A 25,209-nucleotide genomic window follows, 5' to 3' on the forward strand; every position below is an offset into this window, starting at 1 on the left:
AACAACCTCTTTGAATTTGTCACAGACATATTGTTTAAATATGGAATTAAAATAAGCACTTTTTTGAACATGAGGTCTGAACTTGAAGTAACAAAAAGATGGACAACATACTTATTTTGAAGTGTTTGAAGACTTTTTCTGTATGTTTTTCCATTTCCTTCTAAATTTATGGAAAACAGTTTGGCATACTGATGATACATGTTTTTCTGTGTGCTCAGATGTTTTCCTTCCCAGTCACTTAACTGACATTGTGATGAATGATAGTATTTTACCATATCACTAGTATGTGAGTTATACTTGACGTGTTATATATGTATATATTTGATAAGTATCATTGTAATTCAATGTCTGCTAATCTTTCTTAATGAACTGTCTTCAGCTACAAGTTTCTTGTTGACATTTCTATTACAAAAAAAGGTTTCTGCTAAATGGCTTATATTATATAAGATTCACAGTTTCAGGCAGCAGTTTCAGTAGTTAGCAATACAAACTAAGAATTGCAAATATCCTGTATTTTTTTGTAGTACAAAATACTGAAGTTTCTCCTTATCTTTCCCAGGTGTCAGTACATAGGTAAAACTATTTTTCTATTGGTTCTTAATGAAAAAAAAAAGGTCAAAATAAAAGTCTGTGTAGACAAAAAACAAACTCTTACTTAAATTAAAGAAAGCAAACCCTCCAGAATTAAAGGAAAAAATTTGAGCAGAAAATAAAGTCTTTACATCTTCTCATCTTCCTAGGCTGCGATCTTAGAACTGTTGACTTAATGACTGAAGCATTTGGTTGTTGCTTTTTTCTTTTTTTAGCTGATAACTAATTTTTTTTGTTGTTATCCTTGTTTAAAACTTAGTCTTATAAAAGTTTTAATTGAATGCTCAGTTTTCTTTTAATGCTGGCAGAAAATTATTTGACTAATAGTGTGGAAAATACCCCATCTACCTGACTATCTCCAGTTTCCCATCATCAGTTTCAAACTTTTGGACCTGCAAAAGACAATGTGATTTGCAAATCTTTCTGTTCTCCCCACTGCTCTGTCTGTCTCTCCCAGTCTGCTGCCTGCCTGCCTTCCCCACCCTCCCCCCCTTTTTGAACACAGACCAGGAGCACAGCTGTAATTATTAGAAACAAACTGGAGGAAAAAAGGAAGGAAAACTAGCTTTCTTAACTTGGTGTCTTCTTTTGTATGCAGTATAGGCAGATCCAGAAAAACACTCCTTCAGCTGAAACCTTGGTAATACTGTGAAATTTTTACAGTAGGTGCTAAAATCAATTGGAAAAGAAAGTCTCTAAGGGTCTTGTTCTCTGTTTCTTGTGCAGTCATAACTTCTTGCTCTGTTCTGCATATCTGTCAGTTTGTTAGTAAAAGCTTTTTTCAGTTTAACAGTAACTGTTTGTAGACATTAAGAGAACTGTTTTCTTTAAGGGGCAGTCTTTTTCAGCAAAGTAGCAGGGACCAAAATTTTGAAGAAGTACTCCACTTTAACTCTGGCCCTACAGAATAGCGGGTGTTTTTGAAAATCCCACCCAGTGTCAGTAAAAGTCTGTCATGTGCTTCTGAGGTGTGGAAGATAAATTTTCTAAAAGCAGTGAACAGACAGTATTTACAGGGTCCATCATGCACAGCGGATGTCTTCAAGAAGTCACAACCTTTCTTTGCTGGCTTTATTTTTGCAAAGCACTCTTGATCTCACTGGGTTTAATTTCAAACTCCTGAAGTAACTGTGAAGAGCATTTCCCTGTCATATTTTTCATGTTTCCGTTCAGCACAGATTTTCTGGATCTATTTAGAGTCCCTGGTAGCCTTTCAATTTTCATGTTCTTGAAGAACATTAAATCTTGCTGTTTGTTTCTGAAGATTAACTCCAATGCATCTCTGTAATTTTTGTTTGTTTTAAAGTTATGCCTAATGTCAGGATTTAGAACTTTGTATTTACTGCTGAGCACTTGGTGGTCTGTGTCGCACTGGCCCAGAGCTCTGGTGGAACTCTGAACATCAAACTTGAGAGGTTTGCTTGACTCCCTGGGACTTAAGCCATGCTGTCACAGGTATCTAGGAAATATTAAACTGTTTTCAAATATAGTAAGCTCTATTCTAAAATGAATTAGAATTTCTTGTCCCTGTGTTCTTACTGGAAGTGTGTACCATGACAACATTCCTTTGATTAATTTCTAGTCCACCATTTTACAACCACTTCTTTCGTAACGATACTGTGCCTTTTTTTTTAATTATTCCCCCCTCCCCCCCCTTCCCCCACCCCACTGCTGTTGCTGTTTACCTCCATGCTGTAAATTATGAGGCAGTCGGATTTCTACTCAGCCCTTATTTTGGTGCTCTGGGATTTTCAGGTTATTCTTTGCTGTGTGCTGTAAACCATTTCATAGTATCTATGCCGTTCCCCTGAGAAGCCATAATTCATCGTGCCTGTCACTATGTTGTATTTCTAAGCTACAGGTAATGGAATCTAGAGATTTCCTGAATTAAGCCAAACCCCCTTATATTCCCTTGGTAATGGGGGTAGCTGAGGTACTCAGAATGCCATCCTATTCTCCAAAACTGTGGTGGTGATAGAAGGCCAACAGCATCACCAGAAGTGGTGGATATGATGAACATTAACTCTATTTGCAGCACAGTTATATAGCTTCTGGAGTGACAGTAGCTACTCATTTCCTTTACATCTCTGGGAAGCCACAGTTTACTCTTAAACTGTTGGTATGTGCAGGACATAAAGGTTTTATTTAATGTTATCCTGTAAGGATGGGAGGAAACTTTAGTTCCCACTCTTGTCAGGTGTGAGCACCAGAGCTATCTCTACCCTAAACAATAGGATTGAATCTTAAATACTGTTGTTGGCAGGACAAGGTGTCAAATCTTTGAGCCTTGCTGCAATCTAGTTTGTAGTGTTGTCATGTACTGTCAACTTTGCAATGTTTAAAGCAAAAATCTAAGGTGATTATAATCTTACTTTAGCAGCTGAAATAATTTAGTTATGCTCTTCTATGTTGACTTGAGAAAATCCTGACTATTTTTTATGGCAGGCTGTTCCTTATTACTTGAAGAGTGCAGCTCACTTTCTGTAAATTTCTTGGTTTCCCATTGTATCGGTCTTCAGGTGTTAGATTAGAGACAGAGGGGTGTTGTTTTTTCTCAGTAATATCTGGTGACTTCAATGTTAAATGGATTTAAATACTCTCAGTCTATCAAGGTGTATTTGTTTATGGGGAGGGTGGGGTGGTAGGGAAAAAATAGACCTAGTAGGTGTTTCAATTTTGGTGGTTAGCTGAGAGAGTATTGGTTTTTTGATTAGTGCTGCTGATGGTGTCTTTTTTTTTAGGTTTGTGTTTGTGTTTAGAGTGTACAGTATATCGAAACATTTTATCAATATGTGCTTATATTTGATACATGTATCCTAGTTGTGTGTGTACATGTATGCATCCACATATAATTTATATATTTTACATGTAGATGTATGTATTTCTACATATCTGTGTATGTATGTATAGATGCATATATGCATAAATCTATGTGGGTGTGTATATAGACACATATTTTAAATGCCACTCATTACCTTTGTTACATTCAATTTGCAATTTTTTACTATTTCTTCTGTTAGATGCTTACCTGAGAGTATCATTTTCTTTAGGACTGGACATCCTTACCCTGCTGCAGTGACAGGCAGGTGTGTCTCTTGTAGAGTGCTTAGTAGTTTGCTCATTTGAGTAAGCGTATTAATAGATATTTTGATCAGAAATTAATTTTTATCTTGTAACTGTTTTTTCTGATTATCATGGCGTTGATTTTGTATACTCTTTGAGCATGCTGCAAGCAAATTAGTAACAGAAGCGCACAATCACTGAGTGGTTCAGACTGGCAGACACCTCTGGAAATTGTGTAGTCCTGCTGCTCCAGCAGGTCCAGTCCTCTGCTTGAGCACTATCAGCTACAGCAGGCTGCCCTGGATGGTGTCTAGCTGAGTTTCAGTATGTCCGAGAATGGGGACTCCACAACCTCCCTGGGTAGCCTGTTCCAGTGTTTGACCACTCTTACAGGATAAAAACATTTTTCTTATGTTTAAATGGAACTCCATGTGTTTTTTATTTGTGCTCATTGCCTCTTTTCCTGTGACTGGGCACCACTGAGAAAAATCTGTCTGCATCTTCTTTGTAGACTCCCATCAGGTATTTATACATGTTGATAATGTTCCCCTGAGCTTTCCCTTCTCCAGGCTAACAGTCTGAGCCTTCCCAGGCTCTCTATGTATGGCAGATGCTCCAATTGTTTCATCATCTTTGTGGTCCTTCACTGGACTTATTCCAGAATGTCCTCTCTTGTGCTGGTGAGCCCAGAACTGGACACACCACCCAGATGTGTCTTACCACTTCTGAAGAGAGGGGAGAGATCACCTCCCTCCCCCTGCTGGCAAATGCTCTTCTCAGTGCAGCTCAGGATGTCATTGGCCCTTGCTACAATGGCACATTAGTGGCTCCTGCTCAACCTGGTGTCCACCAGGATCCCCAGGGCATTTTCTGACAAGCTGCTTTCCAGCTGGTCAGTCCCCAGCCTGTGCTAGTACATGGGGTTATTACTCCCCAAGGGCAGTAATTTGCACTTCCCTTTGTTGAACTTCATGAGGTTCCTGTCAGCCCATTTGTTCAGCCTGTTGAGGTCCCTCTGAACGGCAACACAAATGTCCGGTGAAACAACCAGTGCCCCCAGTTTTGTGTCATCAGCAAATTTGCTATGGTGCACTCTGTCCCATTGTCCAAGTCATTAATGAAGATCTGAAAAAGTGTTGACCTCAATTTTAGCCCCTAAGATACTCCACTAGTGCCTCGCCTTCAACTGGACTTTGTGCTGCTGATCACAATTAGCCAGGTTCAAGTCCACCTTACTGTCCACTTAGTCTATACCTCATCAGTCTGTCTATAACCATTTCTTGAAAGACTGTCAAAAGCCTTACTACAGTGAAGATAAACAACATCCACTGCGCTAGCAATTTCATCAGAGAAGGCTGTCAGGTTGGTTAAGGCTCATTTCTCCTTTGTAAATTCATGATGACTACTCCCAATGATCTTCTTGTCCTTTATATGGTCCATCACCTTCCCAGGGACTGAGGTGAGGCTGACTGCTCTAGTTTTCCAGATCTTACTTGAACAGAGGAGTGACATGCGTTCCGGTCCTCAGGAACCTCCCCTGATAGCCATGAGCTTTCAAAGATTATTGAGCCTCTCTCAGCACTCATAGGTGCATCACATCGAGTCCCATGGACATGTGTATGTCCATTTTTTTTAAGTATTCCCTGATCTGATCCTCCTCCACTGAGACTATGAGTCACAGGGACCTGGGATTGCTGGAGGCAAATGTTACTTTTAAAGACAGAGCTGAAGAAGGCATTGGGTGCTTTGGCCTTTTTACGTTCTTTGCTACTGGAGCCCCTGCTGTTATTGGCAGTGAACCCACTTTATCCCTTGTCTTCATTTTGCTGCTGATGTACTTACAGAAGCCTCTTGTTGCCCTTCAAGTCCCTCACCATATTCAACTCCACACAGATTTTGGCTTTCCTAACCCTATCCCTGCATGCTTAGACAATGTCTAAATTCCTCCTGGTCTCCTGTCCCTGCTTCTACATCTTGTATCCTTCCTTTTACATTTGAGTTTAGTCAGGGGAGATCCTTGTTCATTCATGCAAGCTTCCTGCTACCTTTGCTTGACTTCTTGCTCACTGGAATGGACCATTGTACCATTGTTGGTCTTGGAGGAGGTGATCCTTGAAAACCAACCAGATCTCATGTATTCTTCTTCTCTCCAGGCTGATATTATATTGGATTCTTCCAAGTAGGTCCCTGAAAATGCCCAGATCTGCTCTCCTGAAAGCCAGGCTTGTGAATCTGCTTTTTGCCTTTCTCCTTCCTCTCATGATCCTGAACTCCCATCTTCTCAAGGTGGCTGCAGACAACGTTGCCCCTGGCCTTTACATCCCTGACCAGTTCTTCCTTGTTTGTAAGTATGAGGTCCAGTAATGTGTCTTCCCTCATCAGCCTGCTGATTGCCTGTGGCAAGAAGTTATCATCAAAGCATTCCAGAAACCTCCTGGATTGCTTCTGTCCTGCTGTGTTGTCCCTCCAGCATATACTGGAGTGATTCAAGTACCCCATGAAGACAAGGGCCTGCAAACATGAATCTTCTTCCAGTTTTCTAAAGAGGACATTTTTCTTCCTGATCAGAAAGGATCAGCAGGCAGCCACCATGTCATCCACATTGGTCTGCCCACACCTGACCCACATGCTCTCAGCTGGCTCATTGCCCATCCCAAGACAGAGCTCCATCCATTTACACTGCTCTTTCACTTAAAGGGCAAATTCTTGCCATCCCAGCCTGTCCTTCCTAAAGAGCCTGTATCCATGCATGGCAGCACTCCAGTCATGTCAGTTATCCCACCTTGTCTCCGTGGTCCCAGTGAGCCCTGCAACTGCAGACAGGTCTCTTAATTCCTCCTGTCATCCTCTATGGGGACATGCTGTGTGCATTTGAACAGCAACTTCAAATGGGCACAGAGTTGCGCTTATTTCCTAGGAAGGCTTAAGAGCCTCCCCCATCCTGATGTCCTGTCAGCACTCCCTTGTTTATGTGTATACACTTGAGGTGGTCCTCCCTGAGCCTCATATTGTTCATCACAAGGTCTTTCCTGTCTACACCAACCTGTGCCCTTTGCTTGCCAGCTCAGGCCACAGCTCCCTTGCTTGTTACTTGGTCAACATGTCTGTCCCCAGCCATTTCTAGCTTAAAGCTCCCCTCACCACGTTGGCCTGTCTGTTACCAAAGGTGCTTCATTCTGTGAATGTATTTGTATTGCACCATTGCTGCTGAATAATTCCTGGTAAGATTGAGCATAATTTCATCCTTCCTGTGTAAAAATGAAATAAAAGAATGTTTGCCTTGTGGATTTACAAAGAAAAAATAGTACCTAATTTAATAAAGAGGATAACAGCAGCTGTAACGTACAACTGCAAGTTAAATACAGTGGTTGTGTATTTCTTTGTCTCAGGAATTTTTCAGATTGCAACTATTTTGGTTTGTATAACTTTTTACTCAAAAAAGAAAAATAAAGCAAGTCAGGGTACGTGTATGAAGAAATAAAGTTTGATTTTTAAAATGTGGTGTAAGGGAACTGTGACTGAGTTTCCTTACATTTAAAAACTCTTGAGTTTAACGTGAACAAACATGTTAATATATGTTCTGACTGTGCTGCAGTTGGGTGGCTGCAAGGTTTACCTTCCTCCCCATCCCCTCCCCTTTAGGGTATGACTCAAAGCCTGATAAAGTCAACAAAAAAGATTCCCATTGACCTTAATACTGTTTGTGGGCAGACCATTAGAGAACACATAATACTATGCATTCTTGGGTGACAGACACAGATAACTGCATTGATGTTTGCGTACAAATTAAAGAGCAGAAATATAGCAGAGTGGTCTTGGCAACAGTTACTACCAACTTTTCCAACAATCTCTGAGGATTCAGTGTTATCCCGTGTTTTTCCCTTCCACAGCAAATTGAAGATCTGGGTGGAGAACCTGTGCAAAATTAATGTAATCTGTGTTTTAACTGCAGTGCAAAGATGTGTCATTTTCTACTCACAGTAATACTTACAGTCAGGGAAATGAAGAAAGGGCTTGTTTGGAAGCCTGTTGTAAAAGGCTAATGTAAAAGGCCTGTTGGAAAGTGCTAACGCATCGCTATGTCCTTATTTCGGCTGCTGTGCTTGTTAACAGAATTAAATTAGTACATATGAAGTACATTCTGCAGTTGCACTTTGGTTTTGTTACATAAAGAGTCCCTAATGCACCTCTACTGTTGTTCATTTTGAGAAGCTACCTTACATCTCATTGAGAAAGGTAGGATTTAAATACTGTTAAGTAAGCATGTCCTTAAGTATTCTCCTGTATTGGCCTGTTAACAGGCTTTTTTAAATAGTGCTTTTTAAACAACATTCAGTTGTCTGACTGCTATTGTGGTACATGTAATTTCAATTTTTATATAATTATTGACATATTGTACCTTTAACAAATAATCAACATATTAAGTAGTGGCACAGGTCTTAAGAAATGTTTTTTTGGAAAGTTCCTTTAAAATGGTTTCTTCATTCTGTGGTTTCTCAGGAAAACACAATGAGGCTGGTATTGCTGCTTACCTTTTGTATGCTAATAGTTGCCTGGACATCTCCAGCAGTAGCACAAAAATGTAATGATAACTCTTGTTAATGATAATTCTAGGCACAGAGAAGTTGCATGTGTGTTGGAGGTCACCGAGAAAATTCTCTGAGGTAGTAAGGAAGAAAGTCAGTTGGAGTGATAAACTTATATTTCAGAATCTGTATGTAATACTAGTGTGAAATATGCTTGTGAATTAAACAGGGAATTAAGTAGAAAATGTATAAAAGGGATTAATGGAGTCATCTGAGCTTTTAGCGTGTTACAGAAAATATTCCAAGTTTTTAATTACTGTTTATAATAAATAGTAGTTATTGATCTTTGTTTGCGCCTTAATTTGAGATCTATCAGCACTACAGTAAAATTCTAAAGCAGACTTATTATAGTAGATCTATCCTATGGTTGCATTACAACACGATTCCTTTTAATGTGTTTATAGAGCTTTTATTGTTATGTTATACAGTACACACCAAAGTTTACTTTGCTTATAGTTGTTGCAGTATGCTCTACCTGCAGACAAATCGTAATTTATCAGCAGACAGGAAGTATATGCATTTCAGAAAAGAGACTTGCTTTATACATACTTTGCAAGTTAAGAAAAATAAGAAATTTCTTATAGTTCTAATTAAAAAAACACAACAACTTATTTTACAGTCCATTTACAGTTCTAAATATTTTACATTTTGATACTTACTGCTAAAGAGTTAACTGAATATTGATTAGAAAGTGTTGATGCAGTAGTGAAAATCCATTTATTTTAGAGCAGTTAGAGCATTAGAGGGAAATTGAAAGGCATTCCATTTTGAAACTTAACTGTTTTGTAGATATTTCACAAGAGGATGTGATAAATATTTTATATGTAACTTCTAGTCTTTATAAGGCAATTGACAGAAAAATAAATGAAAATAGGAAGCTCATTATCTACAATAAAATTATTTGAACACAATTGTTTAACGGAGTTCATTGTTGTTCTTTTTCTTAATTTCTCTTTATTGCTTGTTTTGCACAGGAAGGAGTTACAGCAGCTGCAGAATCTTTACAGACAAAACATTGAACATACAGCACAGCAGACTGAGCTGATAAAGCAGCTTCAAGCTCTCAATACTGATACACAAAAAGTACTGAAAGACCAAGAAGATGCTCACACAGCTGAAACAACATCATATCAAAAAGTATGTCATTCTGCTTTATGATCACAGGGTTCATTTTAATATCCATCTGTACAATATCAATGGACAGACTAATCAAAGCACTGTGTAGTGGTGCATCCTTTAGATCTCTGGATCTTTATTGTTACTAAAATATGGTTGGCAGAATAACAGTTTATTGGCCTAATTACGTACCAACATATATGGCCCTTTGCTTACATTGAATTGATGAGCCTTAAAAATTAAGATTTAACTGTATCTGAAGAAAAATAGGAGTGAACTGCCAAGCATATAAATTTCTTTATGTAATTTTGTGTTACCTGTGTTTTTCTTCTTTTTCCTCTCCTAGAGCTTTCAATTACTAAATTCTCTAATTTGTTTTGGGTAATTTACAAGAAGAAATTCCTTTCACTTGTAAATAATGTATTTGTGTGAATCTCAAACAATTTTACTGGTTTAAGATGCAAAAACCTGCTCTATCAAAATTAACTGGAAAAATTGCTGCCATAATAGCTTTTTAAATAGTTAAATAGATAACTAATTCAAAACAATTTAACTATATTTAACATTTACAGAACAGATTCATATTTTTGATGAATGCCAGGAAAAACTCTAACTCTGAAGAACTGTCACATGTGCACTACTCGGTACTTTTTTGAGTGTAACAAATTGTATGGATGTGTTTTTCAATCTGTAAGAAATACAGAGGATATGTTTCCTTCCTTTTAGAAACGTTGGGAAGGAAGAAGTGGTATATACAACTTTCATGTACCTTCTACCAATCTTGGAACTGTTTTCTCAAATTGCGTACTGTCACTGCTTTTTCAGAAAACAGGTGTTCCCCTTTATCATCTTACTTGAGTATGCAGTTTGTCATAAAATTGTGAAACTAGGCCTATGTCAAGCCAGAATCAGTACTGGGTGTCTAAAGATGTGTTTGGCTAGCATTTTATAGCACATAGTGCCCAGCACATTCTTGTGTACTTAACTCTGTGCAAGTTCATCATTGACTGCGGTGACGATAGACTTTAAGTCTTTTATTCACTACAATAGTAGCGCAGCCAAGCTACAGGTAAACTTCCATCAAAGTTGTTCAGAGCACGTACAAGACAGGGAGAGTTCTACCTGTCTGGGTCAAGACAAAGTACATTATAGAATTAAAAAAAAAAAAAAAATACAGAATGTAGGTATCAAGAGTTGCTATTTCATTTTTCATTCTCCAGTCAGTGCTTCTATAGGTGTTAAAGAGATCCTTTGAGTCACTCAAAAAAAAAAAAAGAAAAAGGACACAATGAAGATAATATGAACTCTCCTCATCAGTGTTTATAAGACCCTATTCTTCCAGACTAGTTCTACAACATATGAAGAAAAATAAAACTGGGTTTTCATGAGACTGTTTCAAAGCATGACAAAACTCTTTATAATATATAGTCACTTTACCTTGCACAACAGGATTTTGCCAGTATTACTTCAATTTGGGAGTTTGACCTGTCCTATGAAAAATAATTTTGCTATAATAAGTTACTTATGTATTATGGAAAATTGGTGGGTATACTTATATAGCTATAGCAGCAGGCCGCCTCTAAACTGGGCTTGGCTCAAAATTGCGAATTGCTTCAGAAAGCTGGTTCACAGTTCTTGGTCTGTCTTAGCAGAGCTTAAGACTTCTGCTTAGCTGATCATGCAACAAGAACAAGAATAATGTGGTTTTGAAGATAAGCCCCTTCTTTTGATAGCTGCCAAATACTTCCAACTCACAGATGACCCTAAAATTTGCTGGTTTGGAGGTGTTGAATTCAGTATTTTTCCTACATGGAGGAGTAAGGTTTGCCTCTTAAACCAGCAAAAGTCAACTCAAATATTCTGACAAATTACTATTGTGGAACTGATAAGCTGTCTTTTTGTAAAATACCAAAATATCTAATGACCTGGAAAAATTCTGTTCTTTTTGGGTTTTATAAAGATATGTTAAAAAAAAAGGTATATATTTAAAAAAAAAAGTTGAGTTCCCTATGTCACAGTTGAATAGATCTACTAATGTTTGTGGCAAATTGCATTGAGAGAACTTAGGAGGGGAAAAGGAGTTCCTTTATCATGACAATCCTGTTCTATACTTCTGATCAGAAGAACTGTAGAAAATACCCAACTGCAGTTGCTTCAAAGTAACATGCATTTTCCAAATCACAAGATGTGCAGTCCTACTGAAGTCACAGCAGGGCTCAGCATCTATAAAAATAATACAAATGCCTATTTTTCCCTTGAATGAGAAAGGCAAACTATTGCAGACAAATGTGTGTTCTGTTTGTCTTCCGTGCATTAATAATATGCAGGCTGCAACAGCTAGATAAGGATGTGTCAGCTATTCCATAAACATATTCACAATGGAATATTTTCTTACTGCTCCAAATGGCATTGAGCCTATCAGTGTGTACATCCAGTGATATATTGTCCCTTACAGCAAGATCAATGACCTCTCTGTTAGTGGTCAGATAGGCAGTACATGCTATAGCTCAGCCGAGGTGGTTGGCTCACATATTCCAAGTTCATCTTAACAGTCTACCATTTAGGAAGAGCTGACTTTTGTGCTGATGTTAATGTGTAGCATGAAACAGTAGACTGAAAACAAAAACTATTCCTGATAAACCACATCAAGGTCATGAACTTGCACTGGATTATGTGTAAATCCATTGAGGACAACAAATTCTCTTCCAAGTCTAGGTGTAGTGGGCAGCAAACACATGTGAAGATCTGTAATCTGTTATATCAAGATGTGTTGACTTGACATACTACTACCTTTTTTTTTCTTTAAGTACAAATTTTAAGGGTGCTGTGTTCTACAATAACTCCTTTACGTTACAGCATTTATGGAAACAAATTGGTATCTATTTCATATTGCAGCTGTAGTTCTCATTCTTAAGGATAGGGAATATTTTTCTAAAATGTATAGTATCTGTTTTAGTGGTCCCAAATGCTCCGGGGACTTCATTCCTGTGCTGGATTTAATGAGACTCAATAGATTTGTCCTCACCAACAATTTCAAGGTGGAGAGACTTCAATCAATACTGGGGATAATAAGACAAGAAGAGATTCTGAACTCCTTAGCCAGCTTATCACAGTTTTCTGAAATTTACAATTTAGGGCCTTTGTTTTTATAATACAGTACTTTCCCTTGATCTAATGTGGCCTTTAAGTTCTTTGTTAATCATACTGATTAAAAATCTCTTATTGGAAGGCCCTTTTAGTGAAGTGGAAATACTGTTATTTGTCATTAAATAGGAAAATGTAATTCGTGTCCTGGAACTTAGCTCTCAAATAGAGAATACTGTGGATAGTGGTACAGCATGTCTGTGATAAAGAAAAGCATTGCTCAATAGTTAGATTTTTGGCATAATTAGAAAACACAGTAAGAGTTTTTCAATTATGAGGCATTGCGGAAGTCTACATCAAGTGCACCAGAAAGTAGATAAAAATAGGGTAGTGTCAGATACATTTTTGGATGTTGTGGTTAATTTTGTGCCTGCAGTTGCCTTTACTAGTCCTTCTCATGGTGTCAGTGTGGGGAAATAGTTTGCTTTCCTTCAAGCCTGAGAAATTGTAATAAAAATTTCAAGTTACTGGCTTTGCCATCCTAAGGTTAAATTTTACCACTTCCAGTCTTTTTTGTGACTGCAACAACCTTTAATCATAGTTAAAAATCATATAATCTGTTTATTTTTATGCAAGCAGCATTAAATTCACAAATAAAAGCTAAAACCACATAGATGTGTAGATGGGAGTAACAATGAAAGTTCTCCCTCAAATTGGAATGAAAAACATAAGTTCTTTTACACATGGTAAGAGCTGAGAAAAACTGTCCAGTCAAATATGCTGAAGCCCACATCACTAATAATGAATCATCAGTAGTAGTCCATCATTTTTGTAGTCCACTTTGTCTGTGTCGTGGTTTAACCCCAGCCAGCAACTAAGCACCACGCAGCCACTCACTCACTCCCCCCCCATCCAGTGGGAAGGGGGAGAAAATCGGGAAAAGAAGTAAAAAAACTCGTGGGTTGAGATAAGAATGATTTAATATAATAGAAAAGAAGAAACAAATAATGATAATGATAACACTAATAAAATTACCACAGTAGTAATAAAAGGATTGGAATGTACAAATGATGCACAGGGCAATTGCTCACCACCCGCCGACCGACACCCAGCCAGTCCCCGAGCGGCGATTCCCTGCCCCCACTTCCTAGTTCCTAAACTAGATGGGACGTTACATGGTATGGAATACACCTTTGGCCAGTTTGGGTCAGCTGCCCTGGCTCTGTCCTGTGCCAAGTCTTGTGCCCCTCCAGCCTTCTTGCTGGCTGGGCATCAGAAGCTGAAAAATCCTTGAGTTTAGTCTAAACCTTACTTAGCAACAACTGAAAAATCAGGGTTGTCAACATTCTTCGCATACTGAACTCAAAACATAGCACTGTACCAGCTACTAGGAGGACAGTTAACTCTATCCCAGCTGAAACCAGGACAGTCTGTGAAAGCTGTGAGAATCTCAGATCTTTAACAAAGATTATCTCACACTTTAGGTCTAGCTCTAATACTGTTTTCTCTTGTTGGCAAATGTGTTGATTACGTTAGTCTGTTTATTTCTTGTATACCAAACACCAGTACAGTTGGTCACATGCTAGCAAGTAGAGTTTGGCATTAGATGTGCCCACAGGTTAAAGTTGAAGAAATCCTGGGTATACTCTGGTTCTCTCAGGGTGACGTTAAACTCTGCACTCATGGGTGATAATTTTCATGCTTGAAAAATGCCGTACTGATATTCTTAGTGTGCTGTTGCTCCTGTGTCTAATGGTGTAGATTGGTATCTGCAGAATGCTTAAGTATTTGCTTAAGTATTAGAATTATAAATTATAAATAATCTATAATTCTAAATCTGTCACTAATATTTGCAAACCGTTGTCTTAATGTTTCTGGCAATGATAATATTTTTTTACAATATGAGAGCTGTAGATGAAAGAAATCATGTAAACTGGTGAGACAGTGCAAAAGGGGTTGTACACCAAGAAAGGAAGAAAAATCTTAAGAGTAAGCTTGCTTAAATATGTTTGTGAGTAACGCCAATTTTGGTCAGAGTTAGAATTATATGATTTATCTGAATTTTATGTATTATCAGATTGGTCCCACAATGGAAGATTTTAAACAATACCGTTTGCAGTATGAATTATTAACATTTTTCTGCATTAACTAGGACTGGTGTTCTTCACAAGCCTGCTGAATGTTCTCTGACAGTACACTATACAGAGAGAAGAAATCTAAATAGGTTTTGGTAGCATTTCACAGAGAAGTTGTGGCTGATAAACACAGTATTTCTGAGAGAAATGTGTCAAAAATTTTATATGTTCCAAAAAGCAGCCCAGAAATGGGAAGTACTGGATTCATTGAAGTAAATACACTCATCAGTTTGAATTTTTGCAGTAGTTACACTAATAAAAAAGACAGAAATGTCCTTTTCTCTTATGTTCTTTTCTGTTATTTTTGAGAAGGTATATTGCTGACGTTACCCATTTTACATGGTTTGCAAAACAACTGTGGTATTTGCAATTACATACTACCATAAAGTTGAGGAAAGCAAATCTTCCCTTTTAGCTTATACTAGTGACTCTTGCTTGCCTGTTATCTGATGTTGCTTACATCCATTCTGTACTTTCTTTTGTTTTTGTTCTTAACCTCTCGCTTGTGTCTGACATTTTTCTCTTGTATCATAGGTAAGCTTCATGGTCTCTCATCTTAAAAAAATCACTCTACGTCTGCTTTTCCATTTTAAAACTAAATGCCACGAATGTGCTGCATAAAGTCTGTCTGGGCTGCCTTTTCAGTTTCACTGTAGAGCTCCTCCAGCTGATTTCTGCCCTTGGTCTTTTAAAGTTCTCATAAACATCTTGTAACTGGATTTCTGCAATGGTGCTGTAATAGTTTCCCTCATAGTTTTATTGTGTCTTAATGTAGACTTTTTTTCATCTGTGTCATTAATATATGTTCAATATTACTGTATGTTTGGATTCATTTACTCAGGTCTCTGTAATACACTGGTTTTTAGGGTGTGAGCATTTAGATTACACAATTGATGTAGGAGAATATTTGTTTTACTCTCAGTGTATATAAGAGGCTACTGTTGCATTTTAATAGATCTACCTTACTGTTAGTTCCTCACAGGAGTATACTTTTGAAAGAAATCTCCTGGATGTCCCCACTTTCTGTGCTTTAGTTGATATCATAGAAAAGTGTATCAGACCATTAACTAAATGCCTTTTGGGTTACGGAACTGGAAATTATTTTGGAACCAAAAATGTGTCCCAGACATTAATTGGCATTCAGTACACAGGAGCGGTCTAAACCTAGTTAAAATAAATCCTGCACACTTGTATAATGTTAGTGTTGGTCATTTTTGCCAACTGTTTCACTCTACAGTTTTTTTTCCAGTTACACTATGATTCTGGCTAACATGCAACACAATAGATAGCATGGGTTAATTATTTAGTTTTACTGGGTTTTGTTGGAATTCCTCAGCTTTCCTTGCTCTGACCTAACTTAATTTTGTCATCACACATATTTAATGTATGTCATTAAATAAATAAATATTTTCTATTACATGTGAGCAGGCATTAAAGTCACATCTTTTGGTTCTCCTGGAAGTCCTAGCTTTGGTCTGGCATTTTTAGGTTACTTGATGACATTAAGCACACCTATTGTTCTAATGAAGTTTTCTGTTTTAAGTAACTCTTCAAAGATCTAGCAAAAAGTGTTTTCTGGTAAAATCAGTTGAATCAATTTAGGAGATTGTTCGGGTAGCTGAGAAATATGGGATACTTTATTTTTTGTAATTCAGCTAAGTTACTTTTCCTTCCTGACTGATAAATAATGCTCTTGTGTCATATTGACTAAAATTATTACAGTGTACTGCTTTCAGGAACTTTTAATCTTTTTTTATTTGTTTTTAAGTACCTTCACCTGTAACAGTCTAGGTTGCCTGTCAGAAAAAGGACAGCTCTAAGGCATTCGAACGAGATTCTGAAAACACATTCAGTGCAACAGTTTTTGCACAGCAGTCTTATGTCCCTGCCTGTTGCCTTTTTTTGCCTTCTTTTTTCAACTACCAAATTTCCTAAAATGTATAAAGAATGATTTTAAATATTTTCCTTTTTCTTTCTATATTGTAAGCATAATTTTTTTTATATATCTCTTCTTGGGGATTAAACAATTCCGTGAGTAAATCTCTTGTTCCTGGGTAAATGTCTTACTGACATTCATGTAAGGTATAACCACTCATTTATGTACAGTCAAGATTTCGCTCCTCTGTGAAGCTTACTAGTTCTGAGATAAATAATTTACGATACATTTTTCTTTCTTTTGGGTTTTCCACCCAATGTTCCATCTCTAGTCCTCTGATCTCCATTTTACGTCTTGTCTCTACACCTGACTTTCTATATCTTTGTTAATGGTAGACTTCTTTCACTGTGTTGTACAGTTCTGTATGTTCAGGAATGTGCTTACTGCAGTGTGATTAAATATGCCTCTTGTAAAACAGGGTCAGAAATGAGCAGAAACCCCCTAAATAATCCAATATAAACATTAAGCATGTATTTATTGCACAAAAGAGTGTGTGGCCATAAAAGAAAAGATAGGTACCCAAATGTAAATTTGGAAGCTCTTCTAGTTATCTGTGGACAGTAGATAAAACTATTTTGTTTCATACAGATTATTTTCATTTTGAAATTTCCTGATGTTCAATACCTTGGGGGGGGAAAAAAAAAAAAAAGAAAATCTTACTCCTATAAACTCATACATTGGTGGTGTTTAAAAAAACCCCAAAAACCTCAGTGTAAAAAGATGAATCATGTGAATGTGGTTTTATGCACATAGCTAGTTTTATACTTGAAATGTATGTGTTTTGTTATTGCTGTTTTCAAAGCAGGAAAGGTTGGAAAAGTTTATGCAAGTAAAAAGACATGCTATTTGTCTTGTCCTGACAAATGCTGACTACCAAAAATACCCATTAGCTACATTAGGGGATGTGGCTGCCAGCTAGAAAAAAGCATCATATTTTTGATGTTCTCCATTCATCTTACTAGGATGTTACCTTTCAGATACTATAATTACAACCACTTAAGTGCTGCTAGTCATAAAACCAGCAAATTGTCATACCAGTATGATCTAACTAATGAGCTTATATATTTATAGCTGGAAGTAACTGTGTCTTGATGTTCCATTCGTTTGGAAGGACTTTCTCTAAAAATGCATGGGTTTTGATAAATGAACTGTTTATTTTCCTATGAGATACTTACTGATTTCCATAAGAAATTGGCTAATCTTGAACTTGCATTTCTAGAGGTGATGTAAGTTTTCTTAAATATATAAGAAGGATTCAGTAGGCGCAGAAATTTCCATGCAAAAGTTTAATTTTTAAGACTTGGAGTCATTCAAAATATCAATCTATCTGGACTTTGAATTAGTTTTGCCTGAGAGTCATGATCTCTGATCTGCTTTGGAAATAGGCAAGAAGTAATTTACTTTGTCCTAATTGGATTTTGAGAGCCCATGGGAGTAAAAAATGATAGGAAGAAGGAAGGGAAGGGAGATTATTGTTTCCAAATTCCTCAAAAAGTGTTAGGTAGACAGTTTCCAAATCTAAAAGTTGTGATTATTTTTCAAAGGCTTTAACTTCTAAGCAATGTAAGCAGATGAAAGGGAGGAAGAAGTGTATCATTTAAGTATAGCTGACAAGACAAAAAGTAAAATGAAGAGTAAAATAATGTTTTTACAAGTAAAATGACTTGTGTCAGTTCCTTGTACTTACAAACATTATTGAGAGATTTGGAAGTTCTGATTTTCATATTTAGTTTCTTTTGGTTGGAATGGCAGAAATGGATTTTCTGAAGAAAACTGTCAGCTGCCCAAGTATGTGCATGCCTTCTACAGATTATTATATCGTAGAATAAATAGTTGGAGGGAATATTGTGTATTTTGAGAAAAAAGGACAAAAGGAATGAAGGATTGAAATGAAGAGAGAGAGGAATGTATGCATAGGTAGTAAAGATGTAGAGTTATGTATTTCCTTCAGAATCTGTACTGTTGTTCTTCAACTACAAATTTATTTTTCAAACTTTTTTAGTAAGCTGTTTTTGTTTTAAACAGTTTTCAGATGTTTATATTGAAAAAAGGGTAAAAACGGAGGGATGGGGTGGTTGTTAAGGTCTCTTATTCTTGCAAAATAAGTTCTTTTTGTCAGTTAGATGGCATGTAGTGCTAGTTATTACTTAGATGTTGTTCTAGAAATTCTTTGTGTGTATGGAATCTCTTCTAAAGTGAGTGCTGAATATATACAATATTCTTGTTTCAGAGAAAACAGTTGAGCAATAGCAAGGGATAGGAAATTCTAATATCATCTCTGGGTTTTATACTTAATGTAAAAAAAATTCCCACAGAATAATTATTTAAACAACCATTTTACACTTCATGCAAAATGCAGTAAGCATTAGTGGATTCACTGTATTGCTATCCAAGCTATATTAAAAATGTTAGTTTTAAAAGATCAGACTACTCTATAAAAGACAAGGATGGTATTTGGTATTCTTAATCCTTTAATTTCATTCCCAGGACAGATGTTTCAAGTTTCTGGCTATTCTCAGTAAAGGATTTTTTTTTCTTTTGTATTTTCTGTATTTTATATGAACCGTTCAAGAAGTAAAATAAATCATGATTTTTAGGTGTCCATTTCTATTCACAAATGTCATAAAGAAGCAACTGAAACTGATAATATTGTAATGTAAATTGTATTTTTCTAGAAAAACCTTCTTTCAGACTTAAATTTCAGTGATTATTGCAATCACTACTTTCAAATGTATAGAGCTTGACAGGAGGCAGGAGGACAAGATGTCTGAAAGAATTGTCAAAACGTAAAAAAGAGAGGGTGATCTTTGTGGATAAGTTGCTGAAATTATACTTTCTTTACTTCTCTATTTATATGGCTATCTTCACTAAAGTTATTTTTAAACCTGTTATTTCTCTTCTCCCCTCTCATAGCTTTATAATGAATTGACTTCATGTTTTGAAACTGTTAAAACAAGTGAAATTCAACTGCAGCGAAGCTGTGCCTCTCTTCAGGATCAGTTACTTGGGAAAGATCAAAAGATTTGTCAGTTACAAGAGCAACTTCAGCAGGCTCGTGGTGCTTTAAATGCAGTACATCAGAATTCTTCTCCAAAATGTGAAGTACAGGTGAGTTCACTTCTAGAATAATAAAAGTTGTTCCTTCATATTTAAAGTTAAGCGTCTGTACCAGAGAGTTTTAAAGGAAATTGCAGGTTGTTGGGGTTTTTTTAAGAAAAACTGTGCAACTATGCTGCTGCAGTAGTGTAACTATTTCTGCTGTTGCTAATAGAAGGTACTTCACAATTAAATCTGTCCTAGGAAAAAACCTGAGTAATGGTGTCAGTATTCAACAAGACTGTCATTTATATTCTCTAACAAAGACACCAAAAATAAAAATAAAACCAAAGTGATTTTGTTCCTGGAAAAAAAATTCCTAGAAAAAAACTGTATAGTTTCCGCATTTCCTCTGTGAAAGTGAGATCTATTGGTCTTGTTTCATTGTTCCTGACCGTGCAACTAAACTTTAGAACAGAGATCTAAAGAAAGTATTATGGTGGGAGGAAATATTTGTCTAAAAATGTCTAAGTTTTTAATGTGCTGTTTGGAACGATTATAATAAATCTGTCACTCGTACTAGCAGGCCTGCAACTTTACAAGTGTGCCAGATCTTACATGTACACATACCCCTGACATTTTCCAAAGGCCAATTTATGACTTAAAGTGAGTTTGAAAGGCTTTGAAATAATCTACCCACAATGGTTTCGTAAACTTGCTTAGTTCCTTCCATAGATTTGTCAATGAGATGTACTTAAGCATTTCAGTTTTACTAGCACTCTTTCCCTTGATTAAGCAGAAAAGGCAAAATAGTTAAGGTGATAATGCTCGTTAAATGCAAAACAGTGTGTGTAGGTAAGGTAGATCTGTAATCGAGTACTATATTCTTGAGCCCAAAGGAACTTGAATATTAGAAAAAATCTTAGTGTTTAATTCCTCAAAGTTTGTGCAGTATATCTTGGATGTGTTCATGATAGTCATTCCAGAGTTAATTACTTAAGTGTTTATCATAAAATGCTTAACCCATATTTTGTATGATTTTTAAAGTTCCCCTTAATTTAATGATTTGATAATTTTGTTTCAGAAATGATGGAATACATTCTTTTGAGTCTTTCTTTTGGAGTGTTTACCTCTTGATATATTTTTGACCTTTTTCTGAATCTTAGAAATAATTAGCGTTGGGGTTTTTTTAGAAGATTTTGGTGGATTTTTTAAAATGTTATAAAATTAGTCTCAAGCTGTTACTGCTCTAAACATAGCTTTGGTTCATGGTTTTTGAATGCTCGGACTGTACTTCTAAATAAATCATTCTGCTTTCATCATCTTGTATTGCTCTAAAGAGTTTTTTTTAGTGTGGTCAGACTATTTAATTTTTTTATCACAAAACCTTTTATTATATCTCTGGATTATATTTCCTGATCTAAAGGAGGCCTTTGTTGTCTTTGTGAAGTGATGTTAGAATGCTTTCCTCCATGAACAGCACCTGTATTGTCTAGCCTGGATATTGTGCGACAGTTTATTACACAGTCATGCCGTATCCCATGTGGACCTGGTGTAAATATTTGGCATTGGCTTTCGTCTTTATTATCTTGAATAGCTTAGTAGTATTAGAAAATTTTGTTACTACACTAGCCTCCTACTTTTCTGTATTTTTGAACATATAGGACACCACAGGTGACTCTTCCCTACTGAGTAAACTAAGCATTTATTGCTATTACTTATTTCTCATAATTAAAGCAATTCTTTAAGTGTAAGATTTTTTTCTGCCCTTAAAATACAGCAGTTGGTTTTCTTTAAGAGCTCCTAGTGTGGAACTTTGCTGAAGTCCATTTCAAATCCAAGTAGACAATTTCACTCGGATCAATTTTGTTTACTTCTTAAAAGAACTTTAGGAAATTTCTGAGGTTAAAAGTAAGACTACTTTAGAAGCCAGTGACAATCTGCAATTGGTGATTCAACTTTATACTTGATTTCCTTTGGATGTTTTAAATGAATAGCATCCAATGTGGGTGAATTGTTACTATTTCTTTTGTTGATTTATTCTATGTCTCCTTCTACTGGTGTCTGCACTTGAAGTACATTAACCAGTATGCTCTATGTAAATTAGGATCCAATTATGAAGCAGTCATAAATTACTTAATGGTGAACATGGGTAAAAATAATTATTTTCCTTCTATTGGCTTTCTGCTATTTTTCCATTTTGATGCTATCTTAGCCTTTTAGACTCTCTGGCACTCTCCCTGTTCCCAGTGTATTTGAAGGAGTGTACTTGTCATGGTTATTCAGAGAATTTGCTGTTTTGTTAATGGATGTAGGTTCAATCTGACCTTCTACAGAAATATATCAGCTGAACATTTATGTGATCTGTCATGATCTCAGTCAGGTATTTACCAAAGGTAGTGGAAAAGACATGGTAGGAAGTAAAAGCAGACAACTTATGATAATCAATGTAATATAGTAAAATAAGTGCAATGTATGAACCTTCATTTTTCAGTAAATTAATCTTAAAACAGGCTGTAATGGGACAAATGATTAGTGTTACTGAAGCAGCCTCATAGGGAAGGAAATGTGTATAGGAAGCGTCCATAGTTGCTAGATTTGTAGGAGAACAGAGATGTTAAGCAGTATGTGCTTGTGTGCTTAATATACTTAATATTTTCTCTTGACTAACAGTCTTCCATTCTGCTATAGCAAATATCCCAAATTTTGTTGACATGCAATCTTGTGCTGTTTGAAAGTCCAGAGCATGCCTCTGGGAAGCTATCATAATGCTCATTGTTGGCTGCATTTTGATGACAGCCAAATTTCCCTTTACCAACTTTACTATCTTGCATAAATGTTAGAAAGTTAATGATTATTGTGTGGTTACTCAGCTGAGGTTTCTGCAGGGGGGAAAAAAGTGATTACCTATCATTACTTCTGTGACCTTTAGGTAACCAGAATCCTGGTCATTTGTGAAGGTCTGAGGTTAAATGTGATTAAGTGAACCTAACTCATTCTACTGTCTCTTGACTGCAACGTCAGTAGAATAGGATGGATTTGGATTAGACGCTTAATTAACAAGATAACCAAAGCAATGTAGGCATCTACTAGTTTTCCTGTCACTGTTTTTTAAAACAATCTCTCCTAAAAAAGGAAGTTGGTTTAAATGGCGATTGTATTTCTGCTGTAAAGTACTGATTTCTTGAGCATGTTCAGATTCACGCCTTGCTGAAAGTTCATCCTGTGGGACATGCTAACGGTCTGTCGACAGCACTAATATATCTTCTTCAGATTTTCACTACCCAGGAAGATTATATGTCAATGTTGCATATGTTAACACATACTTCTTCCTGGATTTGGACTATTCTTGCTGTTGAAATTACATTATAGTCAGGCAAAAATGAGTTTTATATTGTTTGCTTTATTAGCAAGAATATCTCAGTTTTCTTTCACTAGGGGTAAAATATGCCTTTTTAAATGTTGTAATCTTATTCTAGTCAGTGTGGCACTTGTGTTTGTGAGGGCAGACTTTTGGTTGATTTTATTTTGACTATTCTGGTAATGCGCATGATGAAGAATTTGAATCTGCTTTATAGTACACTTCTGTTTACATCTTCGTGTGTGCGCATATGCGCATACAGCAGCTCTCACATACCTTTTCTCTGATCAGAGATTAGGCATCTTTGAATTTGGAAGTCTTTTTAGTTACATCTATGCTAACACTACACCGTAAAAAAGAACAGAACAAAACCATTTTAAATAGTTTTCAAACCATAAACCTGTGGGGTTTGATTAATTTCATCTCATCTAATTGTTTGGGTTCTGTTTCATTAATGGTGTTCATTTTTAGCTCTGAGATGTATACTATACATTTAGTCGTATGGTTAGTATACCATAACTGTTACCCATGTGAATAGTAAATACTTAAATATGTTTACTGCATGGAAGAAGTAATTTCTGTCTTGACTTCTACTTTTCATACATGTGCAGGCATCAAAGACAGTATTAAGAGATGATACTTGATCAAAGAACAGTAATTAACAGAAATTTAAATGTTTTTATCTGTAACCATAGCATCTAATGGGTATGTGCATTCAACCTAATACAGAATTCACTTGCACTTTTGTAATAGTATCTTAATTTCTCGTTATGAAGTTTTTAAAAGTAGTCAGAATAGAAAATACCAGTAAAACAATGAAAGTAGAAATTGCACACAGATGTAACTTAAGCTTATTAGAAAAAAAAAAAGCAGACTTGTAACTAAAATAAAAATGTGCATCTAGAAAGATTTATATGAGAAACATGTAAATAAAATGTTTCAAGAAAAACTGCATCCATTGTTGCCATGCAAAAATCCTTGAAGTCTAATTGTCAGATTGTGACTTCCTGGTTTTCTAACATCAGTATTTCAGTGATTTCAGTTTATTCAGCTTAGATAGTACAGTCTTTAAAATACTGCTTTAGATTAAAATATAATGGTAAAAAATCAGTTGGAGGGGGTAACTCTCATTTATTTTAGTGGTTCTAGATTTTGCCCAGTATACTTACTATTGCAACGTGAATATTTTAAGTACACTTTTGAGGCTTAATTTTCTATTTCTTGTTAATGATACAGCATACCAAGAGGCAGATATGCTGTTCAAAGTGTAATGCTGTAAATTTTCTTTTCTAGGTTGGGATTATTTCAGCTACTGAAACTAATTCCTAACAAAATGCTTTTTATATTACACTTGTTTAGGCTTTACTGTTAGAAAACTTACCCATTTAATTTATTTTCATTAAAGGTTTCTTGGTCTTGCTCCCCCTATGGGTCAAAGCTTGCCACAAATATCTACCAGTTTTTAGAAATACTCAGTTTATTAAGCATTGAAATTGATCACAGAGATCTCAAAATGTAATTTTTTTAAGGACTTAAATACTGTAGTAAAAAAGTATTTGTATAGGACAAGGTTACATGAAATCATAGTGAACATTTAGAACTCTAATACTGCAGCACATTGAGGAAGGCAAAAGACTATTGCTGTTTGCTTGAAGGCTTGGGCTTTTTGTATAGTATACAAAATGCAAGTGAAATTGACCGATTTAGGCAACAACTTACTGAGTAAATAGTTAGTCTTTAATGATGGAAAATATCAGTAACATTTTTCAAATAGTTGTATTCCCTTAAGCTGCAAACTATCTGTTATTTGGAGTTTATTACCCTTATAATAAAGACATGTATAGATTGTAGCTTGTAAATTTAAATTTGCACCATATTTAAATATGTTTGTAATTAATTGTATTTTCTGGTGTTTGCAATACATAGATAAGTATAATTTAACCTTTAAATTTAAGACACATATCTTCAATATTAATGATGTCATTTTAATCTTATTTGTATTTTTAATAGCAAATTTAATAGGGCAGCTTACAGCTAAATACTTTTTAAAAAAACTAGTATAAACATGTCTCTGATTCTCAGTCAAAGAAGCAGTAGTAACTTATTAGTTTCCAAACATTTTTTTTTTTATGCCAATGTGTTACGAAACTACACTTAAAATGTCTTGTATATGTGTCTTTTAAACAAGGTGGAAAGGAGAAAACACAGGTCTTTGTTGAACTAGTAGTATTATTTTTCTAGAAAGTTTTTTTATTTGAACTGCATAATTCTGGGATAACACAGACACATAGAAAGGAATTT

General features: G+C 35.9%; 1 protein-coding gene across 5 annotated transcripts in view; it reads left to right on the plus strand.

Annotated features, from left to right (window-relative positions):
- The window catches only part of CNTLN (centlein), a 199,485-nt gene that overhangs the window by 56,539 nt on the left and 117,737 nt on the right, over window positions 1–25,209 (plus strand). For all 5 annotated transcript variants that reach the window (XM_075021816.1, XM_075021817.1, XM_075021818.1 and 2 more), the window contains 2 exons: window positions 9,215–9,377; window positions 19,425–19,619. In XM_075021816.1, coding sequence (XP_074877917.1) covers window positions 9,215–9,377; window positions 19,425–19,619 — 358 coding nt within the window. The remainder of the gene's footprint in view (window positions 1–9,214; window positions 9,378–19,424; window positions 19,620–25,209) is intronic.

Source organism: Buteo buteo, chromosome Z (genome assembly GCF_964188355.1).
Source record: "Buteo buteo chromosome Z, bButBut1.hap1.1, whole genome shotgun sequence".
Lineage (NCBI taxonomy): Eukaryota > Metazoa > Chordata > Aves > Accipitriformes > Accipitridae > Buteo > Buteo buteo.